Source organism: Rhinatrema bivittatum, chromosome 4, assembly GCF_901001135.1.
Source record: "Rhinatrema bivittatum chromosome 4, aRhiBiv1.1, whole genome shotgun sequence".
NCBI lineage: Eukaryota > Metazoa > Chordata > Amphibia > Gymnophiona > Rhinatrematidae > Rhinatrema > Rhinatrema bivittatum.
Genome location: NC_042618.1, coordinates 456867501 through 456888342, shown reverse-complemented (window position 1 = coordinate 456888342; position 20842 = coordinate 456867501). Strand labels below are relative to the sequence as shown.

Sequence of the window (20842 nt, the reverse complement as noted above, 5' to 3'; positions counted from 1 at the left end):
TTAATGGAGAAGCCTGTGATTGCAGCATACTCTGCTGTGTCGCTTTGGGATGGCTGCAAACTGAAGCTGTTCTACTAGTCTCTCATCAAGTGGCGGTTTGAACTGTTTGCTGAAAAGAAATTTAGTAAATTCATCGGCATGCTCTTATGCCCTTCAGGTGGTCTGCACTAAGCTCAACATTACTAAATATATATTTTTATCTTGAGCTTCTCATTTAAATGAAAATTAAAATAAATAGAGAGGGTCTGTAACTCATCACCAGTGACCATTTTTTTTTGATCCGGTTGTTACTACAGATGAAAAAAAAAAAGGATTATCCATCAGCGGAAGGATTACCTTGGATAATGTTGATCTTTCCAGAGCAGGGTGGCTGAGTCTGATTAAAATCTTTATAGCATGAGCTTATGGAATGAGAGTCATACCAGAAAAAGCCAAACCTGCCAGCCTGAGTGATCAGTCTGAGCTGCTTCCTTCTGAGTGGGCAAAGGTTTGAATCAGCTCCGTAGTTTTCAAGTGAAAATGGCTGTCGGGCTGAAGCATTGTGTTTATTGAAATAGCTTTCCGCTAATGCTAAGGAATGACATGTGACAAATGAGTTGATTTTCAGTTTGGTTAATTGAACTAAACCAAAAACTTTGACCTATCCCACAATTCTTTGTATATATTTAGTTTGGAAACTAGTGCATAGCATGCATTATTTGCAAACCAAAAAAATAGTATTGTGATCTTTTTTTGTTTGCTGTTTCCGATCGCCATTAATCTTTATTTAAAATGACCCAGATGGCTTCTTGGCTACAGGTGCTTCAAAAGCCCTACTGGGTATTTCTTCCTCCCTCTGACTTGAACAAGAGGTTGGGTTGGAAACTGCACATCTGCCTCAGATTTTGGGCCATTAGCTAAGTGTGCTGCATCCATATGGCTCAATAGCTGTGCAGGCTGGATTCAGGGCTGCCTGCGAATGTTAACATGTTATGGAAGCTCCAGGGACCCATTAAACAGACACGGGTCAAAGAAGACATTGGATAAATTAAACACTTGTGGATCTTAGTAAGATCATTCTTACTGATGCAAGAATTATCTTGTTGTGTTTCCTGTTTATCAATATATCAACCAAAAGTTTGTTTGCAGAGATTTTTTTTCTCAGAAGCTATGTTCAGCGCCACTTAGCCAGATAAGTAAGGACTTAACCAGCTAAGTGGAGGTGGTTGAATATCTGGCCACATTTAGTGTCCACCACATACCTGGATAAATACTTATCCTGCTAAGTGGTGGGTAGAATATGGGCATTTCGGGGAGTAGCTACTTATCTGGATAGGTAGCGATATTCAAACGTATCCAGTTAAGTTAACGGGATAAGTGATAGATCTAATAAAGGTCTAAAGTTAGCTGGATAAGAATTATCCGGCTAACTAGCAGCTTATTCAGGGATATTCAGCACCATAGTCTTATCTCCTAGACTCCTGTTCCAGTAATAAATGTTGGCCATGTAGTCTTCCTTACATATAAGCCTTCAATCAGCCAATCTGTCTGACTGAGTCATACCATTTATAATTTTATTTGGTGTTAGGATGCATACAGAAAGGCATAACCAGTAGAAAAAAAGAGTTGATACTGCTTTTGTACAGGATTTCGGTGAGACCTCACCTAGATTATTGAGGTCAAGTTTCAAAGTGCCAAAAATAATTGGCTAATTTTCAGTCAATTATTGACTAGGTTTTCAGTTGAAAATTCCCCTAAATTTGACCAGCTATTTTTAGGACAGCTATTTGTGCACCTGTGGTTGCCACTTCAACTTAGCAAGTTAATGCTGTCTGGTTCAGGAATACCCCTGGAGTTGCCCCTTTTTTGACTGGCTACATTTGGCTGCCTTGTGAATTTTGGTGGGTAAATTTAGCTGATCAGTGGGGGTGAGAAAATGTTTAAAGCAGATGATCAGCTTCTTAACTCTTAAAGCTACCAGTGAAACCTTTTATAAATCCAGCCCATTGTGGATGCAGGTCCATCAAATGTGCATAGGTTGGGTGGAGGTGGCCCAGAGTCTACATGAAATGTCTTATGAAGTTAGACTGTAATATTTTTGACCTGGAAGATAAGAGAAACAAGGAGGACATGAGGCATTGAAATATCTCAAAGGTATCTGAGGTGCACAAGAAGCAAACCCTCTCTTTAGAGGAAAGAATAGTTTAGAACAAGAGCTCACAAGGAGATTTAGACTCAGGACTAACGTAAGGAAGCTTCATGGAAAGGGGGTGGAATGGCATCTCAAGATATGGGGTAGAGACAGAAAGTATTATAGGATAAACAAGTGCAGAGGCTTCCTGGTGGTGAAGAAGTGAGAGGAAAGACGGCAATCAATGGGTGGTGTCTATGGCACTCCATTGGGCATGCATTTGGCAGACCAGATGGGCCTTTGCCATCATGTTCTATGTTTCTGTGTCAGGAACGGTGACATATGTTAGAGATGGTTGTATAATGTGGACAGTATAAAAATAAAATAAAAAAGGAGTATTTTTAATTGCAGAAAAAGCCCACAACAAAAATATCACACCAAAATAGGGAAAAAATGCACGGTGGCAGTCCATTTAGCCCAGGCCACCATCATGTTAAAGAGCCACACAGGCCCAAAAATATGCCCTCCTCTCTCCATGCCAAAATCTTCCCTGGGTCTAGTGAAGCCCCTGCCTACCTCTCTCCGCCACCTGCTGAGGCGGACCTGCAGTAAAATAATAAAATAAAATATAAACTTTTAATGCCGTGTGGTGATGCCCTGTCCTCGTCTCAAACCCTTCCCCTTTAAATAAATGTTCCCCTGGAGTTCCAAACCCTCCCACAAGGCATTCTGCCCCTCAACATTATAAGAAGTCCCTGGTGTCTGGTGGAGCCAGGAGCACCTCCTAAGCTCTAGGCCATCTTTCAAAATGGTGCCGACTGACCTTTGCCTGATCACGATAGGGGCTAAGGCCGGTCAGCACCATTTTGGAAAATGGAATCAACTGACCCAAAGCCTAGGGGACACTCCGGGCCTCTACTAGACACCAGGGTTGTCTTCTCAAGCTACGGGTGTGTCTGGGGGGTAGACTAGGGTGGGGAGCCACTAGACACCAGGAACTTGTATCAAAGAATGGGAGGGGGGGGCACTAAACACAGGGACCTTTGTGCCTTGCTGGGCTGCCTCAGCAGGTGTACGGGGGTCTATAAAGACCCTTCCCCCCCCCCCCAAGGGGATTTTAACATTTTGGGGAGGCTTTTTCCGGCCATGTAGCCCTTTAAATATCAGCACGGGAGCAACGGGACATGCATTAACATCCTGATGCTCCCATGGGAAAATATTTACAGTTCTTGAGTTGTAGTAAAATAACGCAGCTTTCTAAAAATCTGGCAAGTCACATTATTTTGTTAGCATAGGATTACCTATGCATTCGCTGGTTTGCATGCATTTGCAAAATCTATGTATGCAAATAGCTTGCAAAGTATCTGTTTATTATAAGGGCGTGTTTTGAGCCCAGATAACTCATGATATCACTACAAAATGCCATTATCATGAGATATGCAGAAATTATCATGCATTAATGGCATATTGCAGCTTAGTAAATCATGACTTGCCCAAAGTCACAAGGAGCAGCTATGGGATTTGAACATTGACAACCCACTACTCTAACCATTTATTTATTTTATTTTAACAGTTTTTAAAATATGTCCAGTGTGGAGTACAACAGGCTAATTGGGGTTAGATCAGTATTTCCTAATCCTCAAGTGGAGGCACACCTAACCACTTTGGTTTTGAGGAGATTTGCATACATTGGAGATCCAGAGTTTGCAAATCTATGTCACACATATTCCTTGTGGCAATCTTGAGTGGGTCCGTGTGCCTGCAGGGGAAATGCTGTGTCTTTGGAGATGTCATAAATACGAGTTCAAGAGTCTCTCCTGTGTCACTGAGATTGTGTGACCTTGTGCAAGTGGCTTATCTCCTTCTGCCTCTGGCATCCTCTTGAACAGAAGATAAGTGACTTGATGAAGAAATGCAAAATGCTCTGTATTGTACAGTTGTAAGAAATGTGAAACTTAATGCTCTAGTATATGCAGAGTTTTGTGCCGTCCATCTCACTTTCTTTTTTGTTGTTGTTGTTACATTACAGTTATGATTTTGGACAACAATATGGAACATGTGAAGCCCAAGACGTTAGGAAATATTGTGGTAAAGTAAGCATGTCATGCTGTATCTTCTCAAACATTTCTTAACTAAGGAACTACTACTGTAAGGGCTTAAAGGCCATGAAGGACAGTTGTAAAGGTGAAGGTCACATATAATAAGGTGTCAGTCACTATGATGGATCAGCTGCACGCATCTGCATTATTAGGGATGTATATGAGTGCAATAGCAGCTCTTCAAGATATTTATCCCTTGACAACAGCTTTTTAATGAAATTGAGATGTCCACATGGGATGCAGGGATCTCTCGCAAACTGTGAAGCTGATATTTTTACATTAGAAATGCATCTGTATATTTGTGCTTTAAATCACACGTGAGGTTTTTCACAGCACTCAGTACCTGTTAACAGTGAAGAGAAGGCTTCCCATTACTTGTGCCTGGATGATTCTTTGAAGAGAGCACTCCACAGACTATTTACATTTCAGTAGTGTGGGAGAGGGGGAGTATATATAATTCCCCCATTATAAAAAAAAAAAAAAATCTGTTAAGTGTGTGTGTGTGTGTGTGTGTGTGAGTGTGAGAGAGAATTAGCTATCTACTACTGAGGCATAATATCTTAAAAAAAAAAAAAAATTCAAATTTTTCCATTTGGAAGCACATTTTTGCAGGCTATTTTCCCACCAGTCTGTAATCTGCAGAGCTGAGGCAAATGTCAATGATATAAATAACAGCCTCCCTGGAACCAGCAGCATTTTAGTTGGTGCCTCCTTAACTCTACATTTAAATAGTACGCACCCAGTGTTTCTTTATTAATACTGAAGTTTTGTGCACCCAGCCTTGTTCTGTAAATCATTCCCTTAGGCTTTATTAAATATTTAAGTAGGAGATTTGCTCAGCTGATAAAAATGACAGGCTGTTATCCTGCATCATAGGATATCTTTAACCTCTCTAATAGAGCATGCTGTACAGAGAATTTGTAATTAGTAGCCATGAAAAAAAAGATTAGTTTCGGACCCCGAGTCAACAAGCAAAATCCATTGGCTTTATCACAATAGTAGATAAATGCAGAAAAAACCATCCTGCCGCTGCGCTCTGCCAAGTTATACTCTCCCCACAGTTATGGATACATCCCAGCTGTCAGCTGCAGAGTATGCCCATCTGCAAGATTTCTCCTTATCCACGACAATCTTATTTTTGGCTTCTTCTTTTGTTCTCCATCATCTTGGGTAGAAAAGTATACAAGATCTCTGTTTTTCCTATGTCTACCCATACAGCTCTGTATTAATCTAAATAGCTAGTAATACTAGTGTGGTCATTGCTCAGTTGACCATCCTCCTAGGTCCCCTATGTAGCCTGCCGGACAGACCAGGCTGTGTGAGTGTCTGTGTTTCCATTAGGACTTCTAATTAGAACAGAATGTACAACTTGCCAATCAAACTGAGCTGCTGATCGATTGTAGCATTACAGCCCAGACAAACCCAGCCATGTTTTCTGTGTTTGTTAGGATAGCTATCATTACATATTAATCACTTTAACATATAGTCTTGTAGCCCCAACTAAGGCCATCAGAAAGGCAGGTGACCTGGGATGCAGTGCTCTTCATCAGGAGATAAGGTACTGGTACTCCAACTTGCCACCGCTGCTGCCACATGGCTGTTGAAGCTGAGGTGCCTGTCGGTCTGGGACAGGCCTGGCCCCACCACTTATTGTAGAATCAGCTAAGTACAGTGCTCTGAACATTTCAATACGTGCCTCTAGGTCATGTTTTCTGTGCTCTCCACTTTGACAACCAAGATTCCCTGTACGTACCCGGATCAGTCCAGACTCCTGGGTTTATGCATCCCTGCCAGCAAATGGAGACAGAGTTTTACTGACACTGTGACAAAATCCCTGGTGCCACCTGCTGTTCCTCAGTATTTTTCTGTCTACAGCAGATGGTGGATGGTGCAAAATCTGCAGTTCTACAGTCTGGAGAGTCTTCTAGTTTTGTGAGCCTTTCTTCCAGGGGGTCTTTGGGTCCTGGTGGATCCTTCCTTGTCTGGTTGAGGTGGACGAGCTGGGGGTCAGTGATCCTTTTTTACGCTCGATCCGTGATCCATGGGGTGTAAATCTCATGGTCCAGATCCCTCCCCTTCACGAGGCTGCTCAGGCAGCTGTTTTTTGTCAGTGTGCCTCTTCTTTTCGAGTCAGCCTGATCTTCCTGCAGAGCTGAACAGCTCTGTTTTCCATGCTGAGGGTGAAATTGTGTTTAGTAAAGTTAATAAAAAAAAAAAAAAGACTAAATAAAGAACGAAGGGACCAAAGGAGCTGAGGTAAGCGACCGTGCTCTTCTCGGTAGAGCGGTAAGGGGAGAAGGACTTATTTGGCCTCTCCCAGCTTTTTTCAGAGTCAGTGCAGGTTTTTCTTTTCCCCCCGCTGTGGTGTTATGGTGCGTGGCTGTGGCACATCTGAGCCGTTTGGTACTCTGTGCTGCTTTTGTTTCAGGAGGGGAAGGGCCACCGGAGGGTCCAGTGGAGGTGAAACAGTCTCAAAGTCGTACAGACTCTCATGCGGCTTCTCTCCCTGTACGCCGGAGTGCCGAGCAGGTCGCAAGGAAGAGTTTCTGGCTTCTTTGGACCTGACGGAGGCATACCTGCATATCCCCATTTGCCCACATCACCAGCGTTTTCTGAGGTTTATGGTGCTGGGTCAGCATTTCCAGTTTCAGGCTCTTCCTTTTGGGCTGGCCATGGTGCCATGCATATTCACCAAAGTAATGGTGGTGGTTGCGGCGGCATTACGGCACAAGAGACTGCTGGTGCACCCTTACCTGGATGACTGGCTCATCAGGGCAAAGTCTGAGGATGGTTGTCGCACTGTGGTGCAGAAGGTGATAATTACTCTGGAATCTCTAGGCTGGGTGGCAAATTTGGCAAAGAGCCATCTGGTTAAGTCTCAAACTCTCGACTATCCGGGAGCATGGTTCAACACGCTGGAAGGCAAGGTTTTCTGACGGAGGAGAGCGTGTGCAAGTTGCAAAATCAAGTCTGGGGATTGTTGACTTTGCAAGTACTCAGGGCCTGGGATTTTTTTCAGGTTCTGGGCTCAATGGCTTCAACGCTGGAGTTGATACCATGGGCGTTTGTCATATGAGACCGCTGCAGAGGGCTCTGTTGGTGCAATGGAATCTGCAATCAGAGGAGTTTCATCTGCCTGTGCCACTTGAGGGTTGTGCGCGGGACAGTCTGTCTTGGTGGTTGCTAATGTCCAGTCTGGTTCGTTGGGTCGATCTGGAGGACTCGGAATGGATAATTCTTACTACCAATGCCAGTCTCTCTGGATGGGGATCAGTATGTCAGTGGCAGTCGGCCATGGGCACTTGGTCAGCCAAGGAAGCCTCTTGGTCTATCAATCGCTTAGAAACCAGGGCAGTGAGGTTGGCGTTACTTGCTTTTCTACCTTTGGTTTGAGGCTGGTCGGTGAGGGTTTTGTCAGACAATGCGACGACCGTAGCATACATCGATCAGCAAGGAGGAGTCAAGAGTTGAGTGGTGGTCCAGGAGGCTCAGGAGCTACACTTGGACTGGATTGCAGTGTCACACATTGCAGGGGGGTCGAAAATGTTCAGGAGGATTTTCTAAGTCACAGTGTGCTAGACCCAGGGGAGTGGGAGCTGTTTGAGACAGCAATGCAACTCATCCGAGAAAGGTGGGGCTGTCCCCATGTGGATCTAATGGTGACTCATCTCAAAGCGAAGGTGGTGCAATTTTACAGCTGAAGACGAGAGTACAGGGCCGAGTGAGTTGATGCTCTAATACTACCCTGGCCTTGGGAGGTTCTGCTTTACGTATTTCCTCCTTGGCCTCTGGTAGGCAAGGTGTTGCATCAGAGAGAAACCCCGGGCAAAGTGGTGTTGGTAGCCCCAGAGTGCCCCCATCGGTCGTGGTTCACGGACCTGGTCAATTTGGAGGTGGATGGGCTGTTGTACTTCAATCACCTTCTGTGCCTTCTTCGTCAGAGCCCCATATTTTCAGTCCAGGCCGGTTGATGTTGTCTAGCGGCTTGGCTTTTGAGAGGCTGCATTTGAGATGCAGAGGGTATCCAGAGACAGTTATTGCTACTCTTTTGCAGGCTAGATGGGCGTCTACTTCATTGTCATATGTGTGGGTCTGGAAAGTTTTTGAGGCCTAGTGTGTAGCTAATGGAGTACAGGCCTTCTGGTCTTTGATATCTCAGATTTTTTCCTTTCTTCAAGAAGGGTTGGTCTGTTAGGATTCAGGTAGCGGCTCTTGCTTGTCTGCGTGGTGGTGGAAGGTTGCTCACTGTCTTCTTCTCATCCTGATGTGGTTAGATTTCTTCGGAGGCTAAGAATTTGCGCCCTCCTGTAAGGAGAGTTTGTCCATCCTGGAATCTTAATCTTGTTCTCAGAGGTTTATATGAGTCACCTTCTGAACTCTTCGCAGAGCGACGCTTAAAGATTTGACCTTAAAGGTTGGTTTTCTAGTGGCCATTTGTTCAGTGAGGAGAAGCTCTAAGTTGCAGGTATTGTCTTGCCGTGATCTGTTCCTACAGATTTTGGACTCAGGAGTGTCCTTGTGGATGGTACCCTCATGTCTTCTGAAGGTGGTATCTGTATTTTATTTAAATCAGGTGGAGGAGCATCTGGCCTTTCTGGAGTTGGATTCTTCTGCTTTGATGAGATATCTCAAAGAAACAAATGATTTTAGGAGGTCAGACCATCTTTTTGTTTTATGAAACAGTTCGAAGAGAAGTACCCAGGCTTCCAAGGCTACCATTGCAATGTGGCTCAAGGAGGCTATTGGGTCGACATGCATTCTCAAGGGGCGTTAGGTGCCTGAAGGTTTGAGAGCGCACTCAAGGCGTTCACAGGCAGCCTAGTGGGCGGAGGCTCAGTTGGTTTTGCCACAGGAAATTTGTAGAGCGGCGACTTGGAAGTCTCTGAATACTTTTTTTTTGTGAGGCATTATCGTCTGGATGTAGGGGATTTGGAGTTTTGGTTGTTTGGCGAGAGTGTCTTGCAAGCGGGACTCTCCAGGTCCCACCTTAAGTAGGAGCTTTGGTACATCCCAGGAGTCTGGCTGATCCGGGTATGTACAGGGAAAGGAAAATTGGTTCTTAATTGCTAATTTTCATTCCTGTAATACCATGGATCAGACTAGAACCCGCCTGGAGAGTCGTTCGCTCAGCTGCATTTTTTCTTAATCCGAAATACTATTTTTTTCATGGTATGGCATACAGGCTTGTTGAAAAGGTTTTTTCTAAATTTGTTAAGTTGTTTTGTTATTTTTACCAGTTTTTGCAAGTTTTTTGTGCTTGGTTACAGATCAATATTGAGGAACTGCAAGTGGCACCAGGGATTAATTAGCAGTGTCGGTAAAACTTTCTCTGTCTCCATATGCTGGCAGGGATGCATAAACTCAGGAGTCTGGACTGATCCGTGGTACTGAGGGAACAAACATTAGCAGGTAAAGACCAATTCTCCTACCCTCTTTGCTTATCCCATGCTCTCCGCCAGTGCCGGAGGGGCGTTCCTTGCTTCCACCATCTTCTGCAAGGAAAAATATTTCCTGACATTTCTTCTCCCTTGGGGCCTCATGTCATGACTTGTTTCAAGGGACTTCCTGTCCCTTGAAACAGGTTTGCTTTTTGTGCATTATTAATACCTTTTCAGGGATTTAAGTGTGTCTGTAATATCTCACCTGTCTTGCTTTGTCTCTAGTGTACATGCTATCAGTCAGTCTGGAAGTTATAATGATAATGACCAATATGGGAAATCTCAATGTTCCGTTTTCCTCCAAGTGATACGAGTGTTGGTGTTAAGACCTGGTGGTATATTATAGCGCGTGTACCTAGACTGGCGCAGCAGAATCCATCACCTTTTGACGTATTTAGGAAAGACAAGATTTTAAACAGAGGAGAAACATATATACATGATAGCAGGTAGTATTCTGTGAAGATGCCGCTTGAGTTTATTGGTTAATAAGATGACAGGCGCAATAACATGTGGGCTGTCAACAGCTGCTCACGGTAGTGAGGTGACAGCTTCTTGGCAGCTGTTTTATTGTTTTGTTCACTTAGAGTGACAAACAAGGATCTGAGTACATTGTGACATGTACTTCATTCTGAATTTCATCTAGACACAGCACATATTATGACCATCTGGCTTCCAGCAGCAGTCTGTCCAGGCTCACTATTGAGCGAGTTTATTGTTAGATGGCAGATCATTGTGTACTATTTTTGATATCCATTTTGTTGTTCTTCAACACACTTCATTTGCCAGAGGATTTTTTACCTGTTAAAATTACTGCCCCTCTCAATAGTTCAACAACAAATATTTCAAATAAATCCTACATTTGAAAGAAAAACAGTCTTTCTTGCTTGCTGAATTTTTTTCCTCTTCATCTTGTAATTGCACTTGCCATATGATTATATGAATTATAATTTACTTTCAAAGGTATTTTTATGCAATAAACAGTAAAATAGGGCTGTATTTCGCTTAACACATTAAATTGGGTCATGGGGGGTGGGGGAATGTGCTTTCAGAAGGTTTGAATTGAAGGGGAAGAGTAATCTGTCATGCCTGTCACCCAATAAAGAGATTGATTCTTCTGGAAGAATTTGTATTGAAGAGTTTGATGCTGGCCATGCAGAGACTTCTTTCTCAGTTATTAATATTAAAAATGGGAAGTTCTTTCCAAAATTATTGACTGTAATGATGGCTTACACCAGTTCTTTAGATGTCTGCCTACTCATGGGGGAGAATTGGATTCAGATGACAACCAACATAGGCCCTGACCTATACAGGTCTCGGGTACTGATATGCATGCAGACATAAGGGAAAAAGCACAGGACTGCTTCTAAGGTCAAGTCCATAAGCAAAGCATGTCAAGCAGCATGGTCTGAATTTTCAAGAAGGCTCATTGCCCAGTAACAGTGTTGCTAGCAGTACATTTTTATGGGTTATTATAAGTCTTGGGGATAATTACATGGAACGGCATTTGCTATCCTTAAGAGAAACACGGGGGTAACCTGCACGACATGGAAGATAAGAAGCTTTCTCGGCAGACTGGATGGACTATTTGATCCTTTTCTGCTGTCATTACTATGTTACTAGACCATTTGTTATGCGTGCCGGCAGCAGCAAACCTGTGGCCTGGCCGCCTCACCTCTCTCTAGCTAATCCAGTGCCTGGTTCCTCCTCCCTGGCTGCGGTGAGCTGCCGGCTCCGTCCTCGGGCTGCTCCCAGTGCCTCAACTTCAGCTACAGATTCCTGTGCTCCGCGTCGGGCCTCTCCGCGTGGCCCACAGAGAGACTCCGCCGTCCAGCGCCGCGCCCACAATACTGACTCTTATGAAGGGCCCGCGGCAGGAACTTGACTGCGGCCCCGGATGATGATGTCGCCGGAGCTTCGGTACTTAAGGCCGGGCTCGGCTTCCAATGATTGCCTTTGCAACAGGTCTCCACACTGGTCGTGTACTCGTTGCCTCCTGGTGATCCTCCTGCGTTCCTGGTTCCTGGTCCTCGCAAGTTCCTGTTCCTGTTCTCCTTCGTTCCTGATTCCTAATGTTTCCTCGGATTGCTTTCTCAGACACAACCTCTGTATTGCCTGACCATGCTACTGACTCTCTCCAAGCCCGGACCTCTGCATTGCCTGATTATGCTACTGACTCTCCAAGCCCAGACCTCTGCATTGCCTGACTATGCTACTGACTCTCTCCAAGCCCGGACCTCTGCATTGCCTGATTACGCTACTGACTCTCCAAGCCCAGACCTCTGCATTGCCTGACTACACTACTGACTCTCTCTCCAAGCCCGGACCTCTGCATTGCCTGACCACGCCATTGACTCTCTCCAAGACCGGACCTCTGCATTGCCTGACTATTCTATTGACTCTCTCCAAGCCCGGACCTCTGCATTGCCGGACTACGCTACTGACTCTCTCCTCGTCCAGACCTCAGCCTTGTCTTGCCACCACTTCTTGATTGCTGCCGGCCCTGACTCCAGCTTGCTCTATGATGCCTCTTCAGTCTATGTCCTGGACTTGGCCTATTCAGGCTTCGGCCTGTTCTTGCTCGGGTGCTCCCTGTCTGACTTTGGTTCTATTGGCGCCCAGGTCTCTGGGACTCCGCCTCGTCCAGTACAGACTTTTCCATTCCACTGTTGCTGCCTCTGGGCTGACCTCTCTGTTCTTCCATCGATGACGATCTATGGAGACCCACCTAAGTCCAGCCGGCCCCGGTACCCAAAGGCTCAACCCGCGGGGAATGAGGGCTGGTATTGGTGAAGCGCCAGCTGGCCTCCGTCCTTCAGCCCACTCTGCCTGCCGACGGTGGGGACTCGTAGGATCCCTCCTACAGGTTGTGTCAACCCCACCTCGGCCCAAGGGTCCACCTCCGGCACAACACCATTTAGCTACTAGGAGATACCATCTAACAAAGTTGATTAGAGTTCGTACTCTCAGCAGATTGAAATCCAGTCATTGCACAGTTAATATTTTCAGCTACTGTTGACTCTTAAATCAAATGAAAATTTTGGTTCCCTAAGCGACTGAAGGCAGTAACAAGTCATGACCACCAACACTCTGCAGGGTTATGGTGCCTGTAGAAAGAAGACTGATTATTTTCTATTGCTGGGGAAACAGCACACCCAGCCTGGAAGCCAGCTGGACTGGAATTTAATATTGCAAGCTGCAAAACTTGGCTGCAGTCAAGGAGGTTACAGTTCAGAATTCCCATGTCATTTTTTATGTTGCAAATGCAGGCAAGATGTACATTTTAATTTACTTTTACATTTGCTACCTGGAAGCTTGTTGTGATTTACAGCAAACATAATACATCATCAGTACACATAGTTACATGCTTAGTAAATTAAGCAAAACTACCCCACCCTAGTCCATTAAAGTACCCACACATTGAGCAATGCATGATATAATAGTTTAATCTTACAATACATGAAAATGGCAAACTAATTAAAGTCACAACACAGAAGCCAACTCCTCTCCCAATATACAAACACAAAAACTAATTAAAGTGTCTCATAAAAAAAATGTCTATTCAGCTAGTATCAGCTTTAAAACAACAGTCTTTATGTTCTCTAGATCAGCAGTTGTCCAATTTAGGGTCCGTAGGCCCCTAAGTGTCCATGAGATCACACAAGGGGTCCGCTGGAAGGAAGTCAACCAAAGTGCAACTGCTAAGAAAAAGAAGCCACCCTGACCTCTGAGAAGTGCTGATCCCACGTCACCTTTGTCAAGAGAAGAAGGAAGATCAGTCTCGAGGAGCCCGGAACTATGCAGAGAGGAACTGGGGAAAGAATGGGACCGATAGCTGCTATGAGGAGCCCAAATCAGCATGGGAAGAGCAGGGCTGATTGCTGCCATGGGGAACCAGAATTGGCACGAAGAGGAAGCAGGGAAGAGTGCAACTGGTCTTCACCACAAGGAATCTGGAGTCACACAAAGAGGAGGAGGGGAAGCGTGATGCCTCCGGCATCCAAATTAGCTGCTGATGCACATGATTGGAGGAGGCAGCAAGCAGGAACGTAACCTTGAGGAGCATCTGTGGCTGCTACTGCACATGCTCTGGCTGCCTTGCTGGGTTAAAACTGAAAGAGAAAATCTGCACTGAGTGATTAGTCTGGTCGGGTTGGGGGTGGAGGGAAGGAGTGCAGGAGGAAGGGACCATTTGGGAGCCATCACACAGTCTGAGGAGAATAAAACAAGTACTCAGGAAGGGGCATAGAAGGCAGTAGAGGGCAGAAGGGAGAACACTTAGGAAGAAACTATGGAGGAGAGGCAGATGGAAGAGCACTCGGGAAGGTGTTTTGGGTGCGGTGAAGCAGGGAAGGTATTTGGGAAGGGTCCATTGGAAGGTAGCACTCATGATGGAATGCAGGAGGGAGAGAACCGGTACATGGGCCATGAGAGCGGATGAAAGCATGAGGGAAGATAGCAGGCAATACTCAGGAAGGGGCCAGGATGGAGAGGTCCAGAGAAGAGGACACGGGAGCGATGGAAGAATGTAAGGCACTTGGGAAGGAGTCAGGGGGGGGGGGGTGCAGAGCAGAAGGGAAGGCTCTCAGGAAGGGGATGAGAGAAGAGTGCAAGAGAGAGAGGACCTGGAGAAGGTGCTGCAGGGGGGAAGATAGCAGAGGGGAAGGCATTCAGGAAGTGACCATGGGTGTATAGATGCGGAACAGGAGAGAAAGCGCTCAGGGTTCAAGTGAGGAGGCTAGAAGGGAGATGACCAGGAAGGAGATGGCAAGAGGAAAGGCACTTGAGAAGAGGTCAAGGGTGGGGGGAAGCAGGGCAGAAGAGAAGGCATTCAGAAATGGGGCCCAAAGGGAAAGGATCAGTGAAGGGGACCACAGGAGGATATAGCAGGAGGGAAGGCAGTTTGGAGGGGTCATTGGGGAAGGGCAGACAGGAGAGATGACTACCAGTGATCATAAGGAGGGTTGGGATGGAAGGCTGCCAGGGATCAAGGAAGGGGTGGGAGGGACAGACCATCAACAGAGATCATTTTGAAGTCCCTACATGTAAAGTATTTGAGGAAATGAGACTGGTGAGGACAGAATGGGGGGGGGGGGGGGTGTCCCTAAACTTTTGAATGTTGAAAAGGGTCCCTGCACATGAAAAGGTTGGGAATCCCTCTTCTAGATGTTATGGGATAAACTTTCATTAAACCTTTGAGTTATTTCTGCTCTTTACATTTGCTATTAGTGTTCATTTTTTTCAAACACTGAAAAATCCTGGCTCTAGGCATTAAAATGCTTGGCATCTGGGGAGGAGGTAAGCTTGTGTCTTCCAGCTCAGCTTGGGGAGGTTTTGAGGGATGATGGGGCAATTTTTTTTTTATAACGAAACTGGGTAGATGGGGGGGGGGGGGGGGGGGGGGAGAATTGCAGTCTGCACTTGCATTCAACTTTAGCCTGTGGTGGTGGGGGGATGGGTATCAGAGGGGCTTTTGGACAGTTCTTCATTGCAATTTTGGGCCACTAGGAGGAGGCTATCAGAGCGGCTGTCGGCAGGCTCTTCATTACAACTTCAGAGGGACGTGTTTATGGGGAGGGGGTAAGATGTACTGGAATATCTCTGAGCCCTGCTCTTCGTTGAAACTTAAGGAGGATGAGAGGGGACTTAGCTGGTTCGTGATTCCAGCCCTAGTCTGCTGTTTGTAAGCTTACGGTTTGAGTGGCTGAAATCTATCTGGTTAATTTTTAGCCTGCCAGATTTAAGATGATTTTCAGTTAATAAAAAAAAAAAAAAAATCTGACTAGATTCAGCCAAAATGACCAGCTAAGGGTCTCATTTGCTAAGCAGCATTAGGCCATTTACAATGTGGTAAATGGCCTAATGCAGTGATAATGCGTAGTTATTAGAATACAAGTTATTCTGCCGCTGGCATCACATGTATGCAAATGAGTGGATTAGCATGCTTTTGCATTACTACCCTAATGCATGCAAATCGAATCATGTGGCTTGTCTCAAAAATCGCAAGTTGCATGATTTTTGATTCAAAGATATCTACAATTTAAGAGTTGTACCTAACTTCCTCTGGGAGCATCAGCCCTATCTAGCACCCCCTAAAAAAGTGAAAGACTCCTAGGGTTTCAGGAGATACCCCCTTCCCCGCTGTACCTGAAGGTGCCCAAAATTCCCCTTGCCCATTGAACATTTTTCATTTAGACAAACCCCACCCCTTTGCCATAAATAGCCCCTCCCAGAGCACAGCCCCCCCCCCCCAACATACCAAATTTGCCCTGGTGGTCTAGTAGGGGCCCAGAGCACCCGTTAAGCTTTGGATCCAGCTCTGCTGTTTTCCAAAATGGCTTGGCCAGCTGGCTGGTCACTATCGCATGACAGGAGCAGCTGGTGCCATTTTGGAAAATAGCTGTCACCAGATCCAGCATCTAGGAGGTGTTTCAGGCCCCTCTAGTCAACTAAGACAAATTTGGTAATTCCAGGGGGGGAGGGGCTATGGTGAGGTTAGGGGTGGGGCCTGCCTTCAGGGGTTTGTATAAATTAAAATTTTGGGGGGAACTTTGGCCATCTCCATGGTTGGCAGAGGTGGGTGGAACAAGGGGGTATTTTGACCCTTTTTGGGGAGGTGTTAGACTGGGTCAATGGGCTCCTTTAAGGCATGGCTGCCCCAAAACCCTGGGCTGCCATTGTGCACTATTGGCAGGGGCCATAAAGCCACGGTATTTTTTTAAAGTGGTATTTTACCCTTGGGAAAATTCCATGGGGTTTACAGAGTTGCAATACCAAGTACCACAGCTTAGTAAACTGCACAGTATTGTCCCCTCTGAGAAAAATACTGCAGCTTAGTAAATGAGACTCTTAGTTTTAAAAATTGATCTCTGTGGGGTAGTTTTCAAGTAGTAACGTGGTGGTTATGCACATAAATTCAGCATATAAGTGTGTAAGTAGCAAGACCACAGGTATATGCTGTTTGGAAACTTTGCAAATACGCTCATAAGCATTAACTGAGAGAAAATTTGGTAATTTAGGGGCATTCTGGGGTGGGATTTGGAAGTATGCTCACGCATGTTGTAAGCGGTATATATGCATACATTACTGAACTTGTATGTACACTTGTACACCTGCAAATTAAGTTGCAGACATGAAATTGAGCTTGTCTTTTGGTAAGGAGGTCTGAGCGAATTGGTGGAGGTGTCGGCGAGCTGATGTATGCAAGTATTTTCAGAAACAGGTGACATACATTCTGCCTCCCATGTGTAACTCAGGGTTATTGCATGCACATGCTAGAAATGTGTGTGCAAAATATATGCAGGTACTTTTATTAAAAGGGTAGAGAGAGTATGTGTGTTCCTGCATTACAAATGTACTTGTCTACTTTCAGGACAGAAATACACAGTATTTTATAAACCGTGTGACATCCATCACATGGTTTATAAAATACGAGCATAAATCTCCACTGCCTACTTACACGTGCATTTGGCACTTGCACGTGCATTTGGCAGTTTACACAGACTAATGAAAATTGGGCTCTGTGTGCATGTAAATAAATACAGATTGCAGAGTAAAGAATTGAGCAGTGTGGATTCAATATGTATTTTCAATATGTATTTTCCTCAGGCAATAATTGAGATATATCAAACCCCCAAAGGAGTGCAAAAGATTCTTTTAAATTCTTTCAAGGCAAATATTTGATTTATTTTCAATGCGGCAACTCCATTGCTGACCACAGCAAGGACGTGTCAGCTGTAAGAACTCTTCCTTGCGTTTAAAGTTTCTTAAAATTACTTTGTCCCTCCCAACGCAGCCTTCGGGCGAAACACGGGGTTCGTGTAGGGGGACCCTGAAAGAGAACTTGCTGAGTCTGACTTGTGAGCAATGGAGTTGCCGCATTGAAAATAAATCAAATATTTGCCTTGAAAGAATTTAAAAGTTTGAACCTTTAAATCTTTTGCACTTCTTTGGGGTTTGATATTGCTATATTTGGAGTGCTATTTCTGCTCCGTTCTTGTGGATTTGAATAATTGAGATATAACCATGCTTAATAGTAGGCGTACATTAGATGGCCCTGGAGGGCTCTGCTTGAAGTCGGCCATAACATTTTCTGTTTACAGTGTTTACAGTGTTCCCTGAGGGGGGGGGGGTACATTTTCAAAATGTTTGTGCATATAAAATTGGGATTATGCAAGACCCTGAAATGTGCATGTAGTAGTAGTATTGCACGTGAACATAAAAGGGAAAAAAAGGGTGGTTAGGGGAATTCCAGGGTGGGGTTCAGAAATTTGCGCACAAGTTGCTATTTTCTAAGCGATAATCATGCACAGATTACACTGAATTTGTCCGTATGCTTTCGCATCTGCTAATGAAGACATGGAAGTGAAATTGAACTCGTCTTTTTTTTTTCCCCCTGCAGTTTTTGACTGGGAAGTCTGGATTAAGTGGCGTGGGGTCAGGGTGAAGTGCTAGAGAGTTTGCTTGAACTGGTGGAAGTGTTGGTGAACTGGTAATTACGAGTACATACACGACTACTTTCAGAAGCAGAGGATGAGCATTCTTCATAAAATACCTTCCTCCTGGTTTAACTCTGTTATTTACGTCCTAATTATTATGCATATAAAATATGTGCATACTTCTGTAAAATGGGTAGCAGAAGTATTTAAAACTAATCGGAGAAAGTTCTTTTTCACTCAACGCACAATTAAACTCTGGAATTTGTTGCCAGAGGATGTGGTTAGTGCAGTTAGTATAGATGTGTTTAAAAAAGGATTGAATAAGTTCTTGGAGGAGAAGTCCATTACCTTCTATTAATTAAGCTGACTTATATAATAACCACCGTTATTATTAGCAACGGTAACATGGAATAGACTTAGTTTTTGGGTATATGCCAAGTTCTTGTGGCCTGGATTGGCCACTGTTGGAGACAGGATGCAGGGCTTGATGGACCCTTTGTCTGACCCAGTATGGCATGTTCTTATTCAGTTTCCTGCACTATCAATATTCACACCTACTTTTGGGGCAGAGGTGCGTGGTGTTTTATAAAGTTTGTGGCTCCCACCACAACTCTGGGCGGCCTTGTATATGGCTGCGCGGAATCTACCACACTATTTTGTAACCTGCATGTATCAGGTATGCACAGAATCTAAAATGCGCACATGTATCCCCTAATGTATGTGCGTATGTTTTCTTATGTGCAAATATCTGCAATGCGTTGCAAACATGTATTTTTCTTGTCTATTAAAAAAATATATGTGCATATATTTTCTGCGCAAAACAAATTGTGACTTGATCTTGTAAAACCCTGTTTTTCCATGCAGAAGTCAGTATATTTTAAAAGAAGCGCACATAATTGAAATCACCAGTTTGCCCAAATCTCCCCAGTTCACCCAGTCCTCCTCCAGGACATAGAGACCCTCCTAAGTCTTCACTCTGAACTACCCTCCTGTTCACCCAGACCTCCCAACCAACCAACCAACCAGTCCGATATCAAATCAGCAAAATAATTAGGTGTAAAATTGCATGACTATAAGTTGTCAAATGTATGAGCGCAAATCTCTTAAACTTGCAACCTGCGTGCGAACTTCTTGGGCCCGCCCTGGAATGCCCCTAGACCGCAATTTGCCCACGAGACCGAAAATTTGCGGAGGCTTTTGATATTTATAAAATACCCTGTGCTCGAGTAAAGCTATTTTGCGCATAAATACCTTGAAAATTCACCCCTATATTGGAAATTCACTGCCCCTATGTTTACTAGAGCAAGTGTAGGATACGAGCTTTTCTGTTTATAAATCGCACCCATAGAAGCATTCAAATACTTATGCAGACATTCATTGTATGAGTTACCCAGAGCTGATGTGACTGACTGGAAAATAATTTTAGAACAGGGCAGAAGTTGTGATTTGTACTTATTGCAACTCAAGTTGCATGTGATATTTCTCTACAGCTGTGAAATGCCCTGTTGTGAAGAATTTAGCTAGAGGTTGTGTCCCAGATGGCGGGGTTGTGTTTCAACTTCTTTTGTCCTTTCATTTCAGGTTACCTTTGCCTCCTGGAGCCTTTTCATCTCTTTGGGAAAACGAAGAAGCATTTAAGAATTTATATTTTCAGAAATTTCCAGTAGGTTTCATTGATTACAAAATAATCATTTTACCCTATCCGCAGTAACGTTTTAGATATTCCTTTATAGAAAGTGCTGGTGTTGATGCCAATTTCTGGCCATATCTCTTTTCAGCTTACACGTAACTACGTTGCCAGGAAAATTGTGCATAGTAAACTGAGAATTTCTGTTGCCATGTTAGAACACCTGGATATGTGAAATTAAGAGTTGTCAAACACTTTTTAATTGAACTTAATACATCTGCGACTAGCTTTCAAGTTCGCCTCTCTTCCTCCTGTCAGTGAAGAAACAGCACAGTTAGACCGGGTTTAAATAGTGCAGCGTCACTGAGGTCTTAGATTACTTTCATATTAGGGGTGGGAAGAAGAAACAATTTTGTTTCATTTTGTTTTTGGGGGTTTGGTTTCCCACAAATTTCATTTTGTCTAGTGTATGTTAAAAAAAAAAAAATAAGAGAAAAGAAATGGGGCTTCTTGAGGCCTACCATGCCCCCCACCCAACCGTTGCACCCGATAAAATTCCGGGTCTGGGATCCTCCCAGCCCGGGTAGAGGGGGATCTGATGCCATAGCATGGGCATTGCATAATCCTAGGCCGAGATTGCAGTGACCTATAGTGGCCTAGGCCTACGCAAGGGCTTAGACGTCAGGAACAATCTTAAGGGCCTGGTCTTGACACCTAGGCCCAGACTGAAACTTCAGCCTTGCGTAAGCATAGGCTACGATAGGTTGCCAGGACTTTGGCCTAGGCCCTAAGCAAGATCCAGGCTTTTGACAACTGGATCTGATGCCTGGGCCTAGGCTGGGGCCTGGTCCAGAAACTGGGGTCTGACCCAGAGGCTGGGTCCCAGTGCTTGAGCCTCTGCCTAGGCAGGAGACTGGTCTAGACCCAACGTCTCGGCCCGGTCCGGAGACCATATCCCTACAGTGGGGCCTTGGCCTGGACCCAGGCCTGATGCCACAGCCCGGTCTAAAGCCCTAATTGTGTCACTATACATCAAAATGGCGCCCTCCACTGGGGAAGATGTGCTGGGAATTAATTTACTCTGGTGCCTCCCAAGAGAACAGCGTCATTTCAGCAAAGAAAGCCTGAGCATG

The 20842-nt window shown here is 44.7% G+C and overlaps 1 protein-coding gene across 6 annotated transcripts in view; it reads left to right on the top strand.

Moving 5' to 3' along the window:
* The window catches only part of ACSS3 (acyl-CoA synthetase short chain family member 3), a 178453-nt gene that overhangs the window by 129788 nt on the left and 27823 nt on the right, over positions 1-20842 (top strand). For all 6 annotated transcript variants that reach the window (XM_029597103.1, XM_029597104.1, XM_029597108.1 and 3 more), the window contains 2 exons: positions 4140-4203; positions 19664-19745. In XM_029597103.1, coding sequence (XP_029452963.1) covers positions 4140-4203; positions 19664-19745 — 146 coding nt within the window. The remainder of the gene's footprint in view (positions 1-4139; positions 4204-19663; positions 19746-20842) is intronic.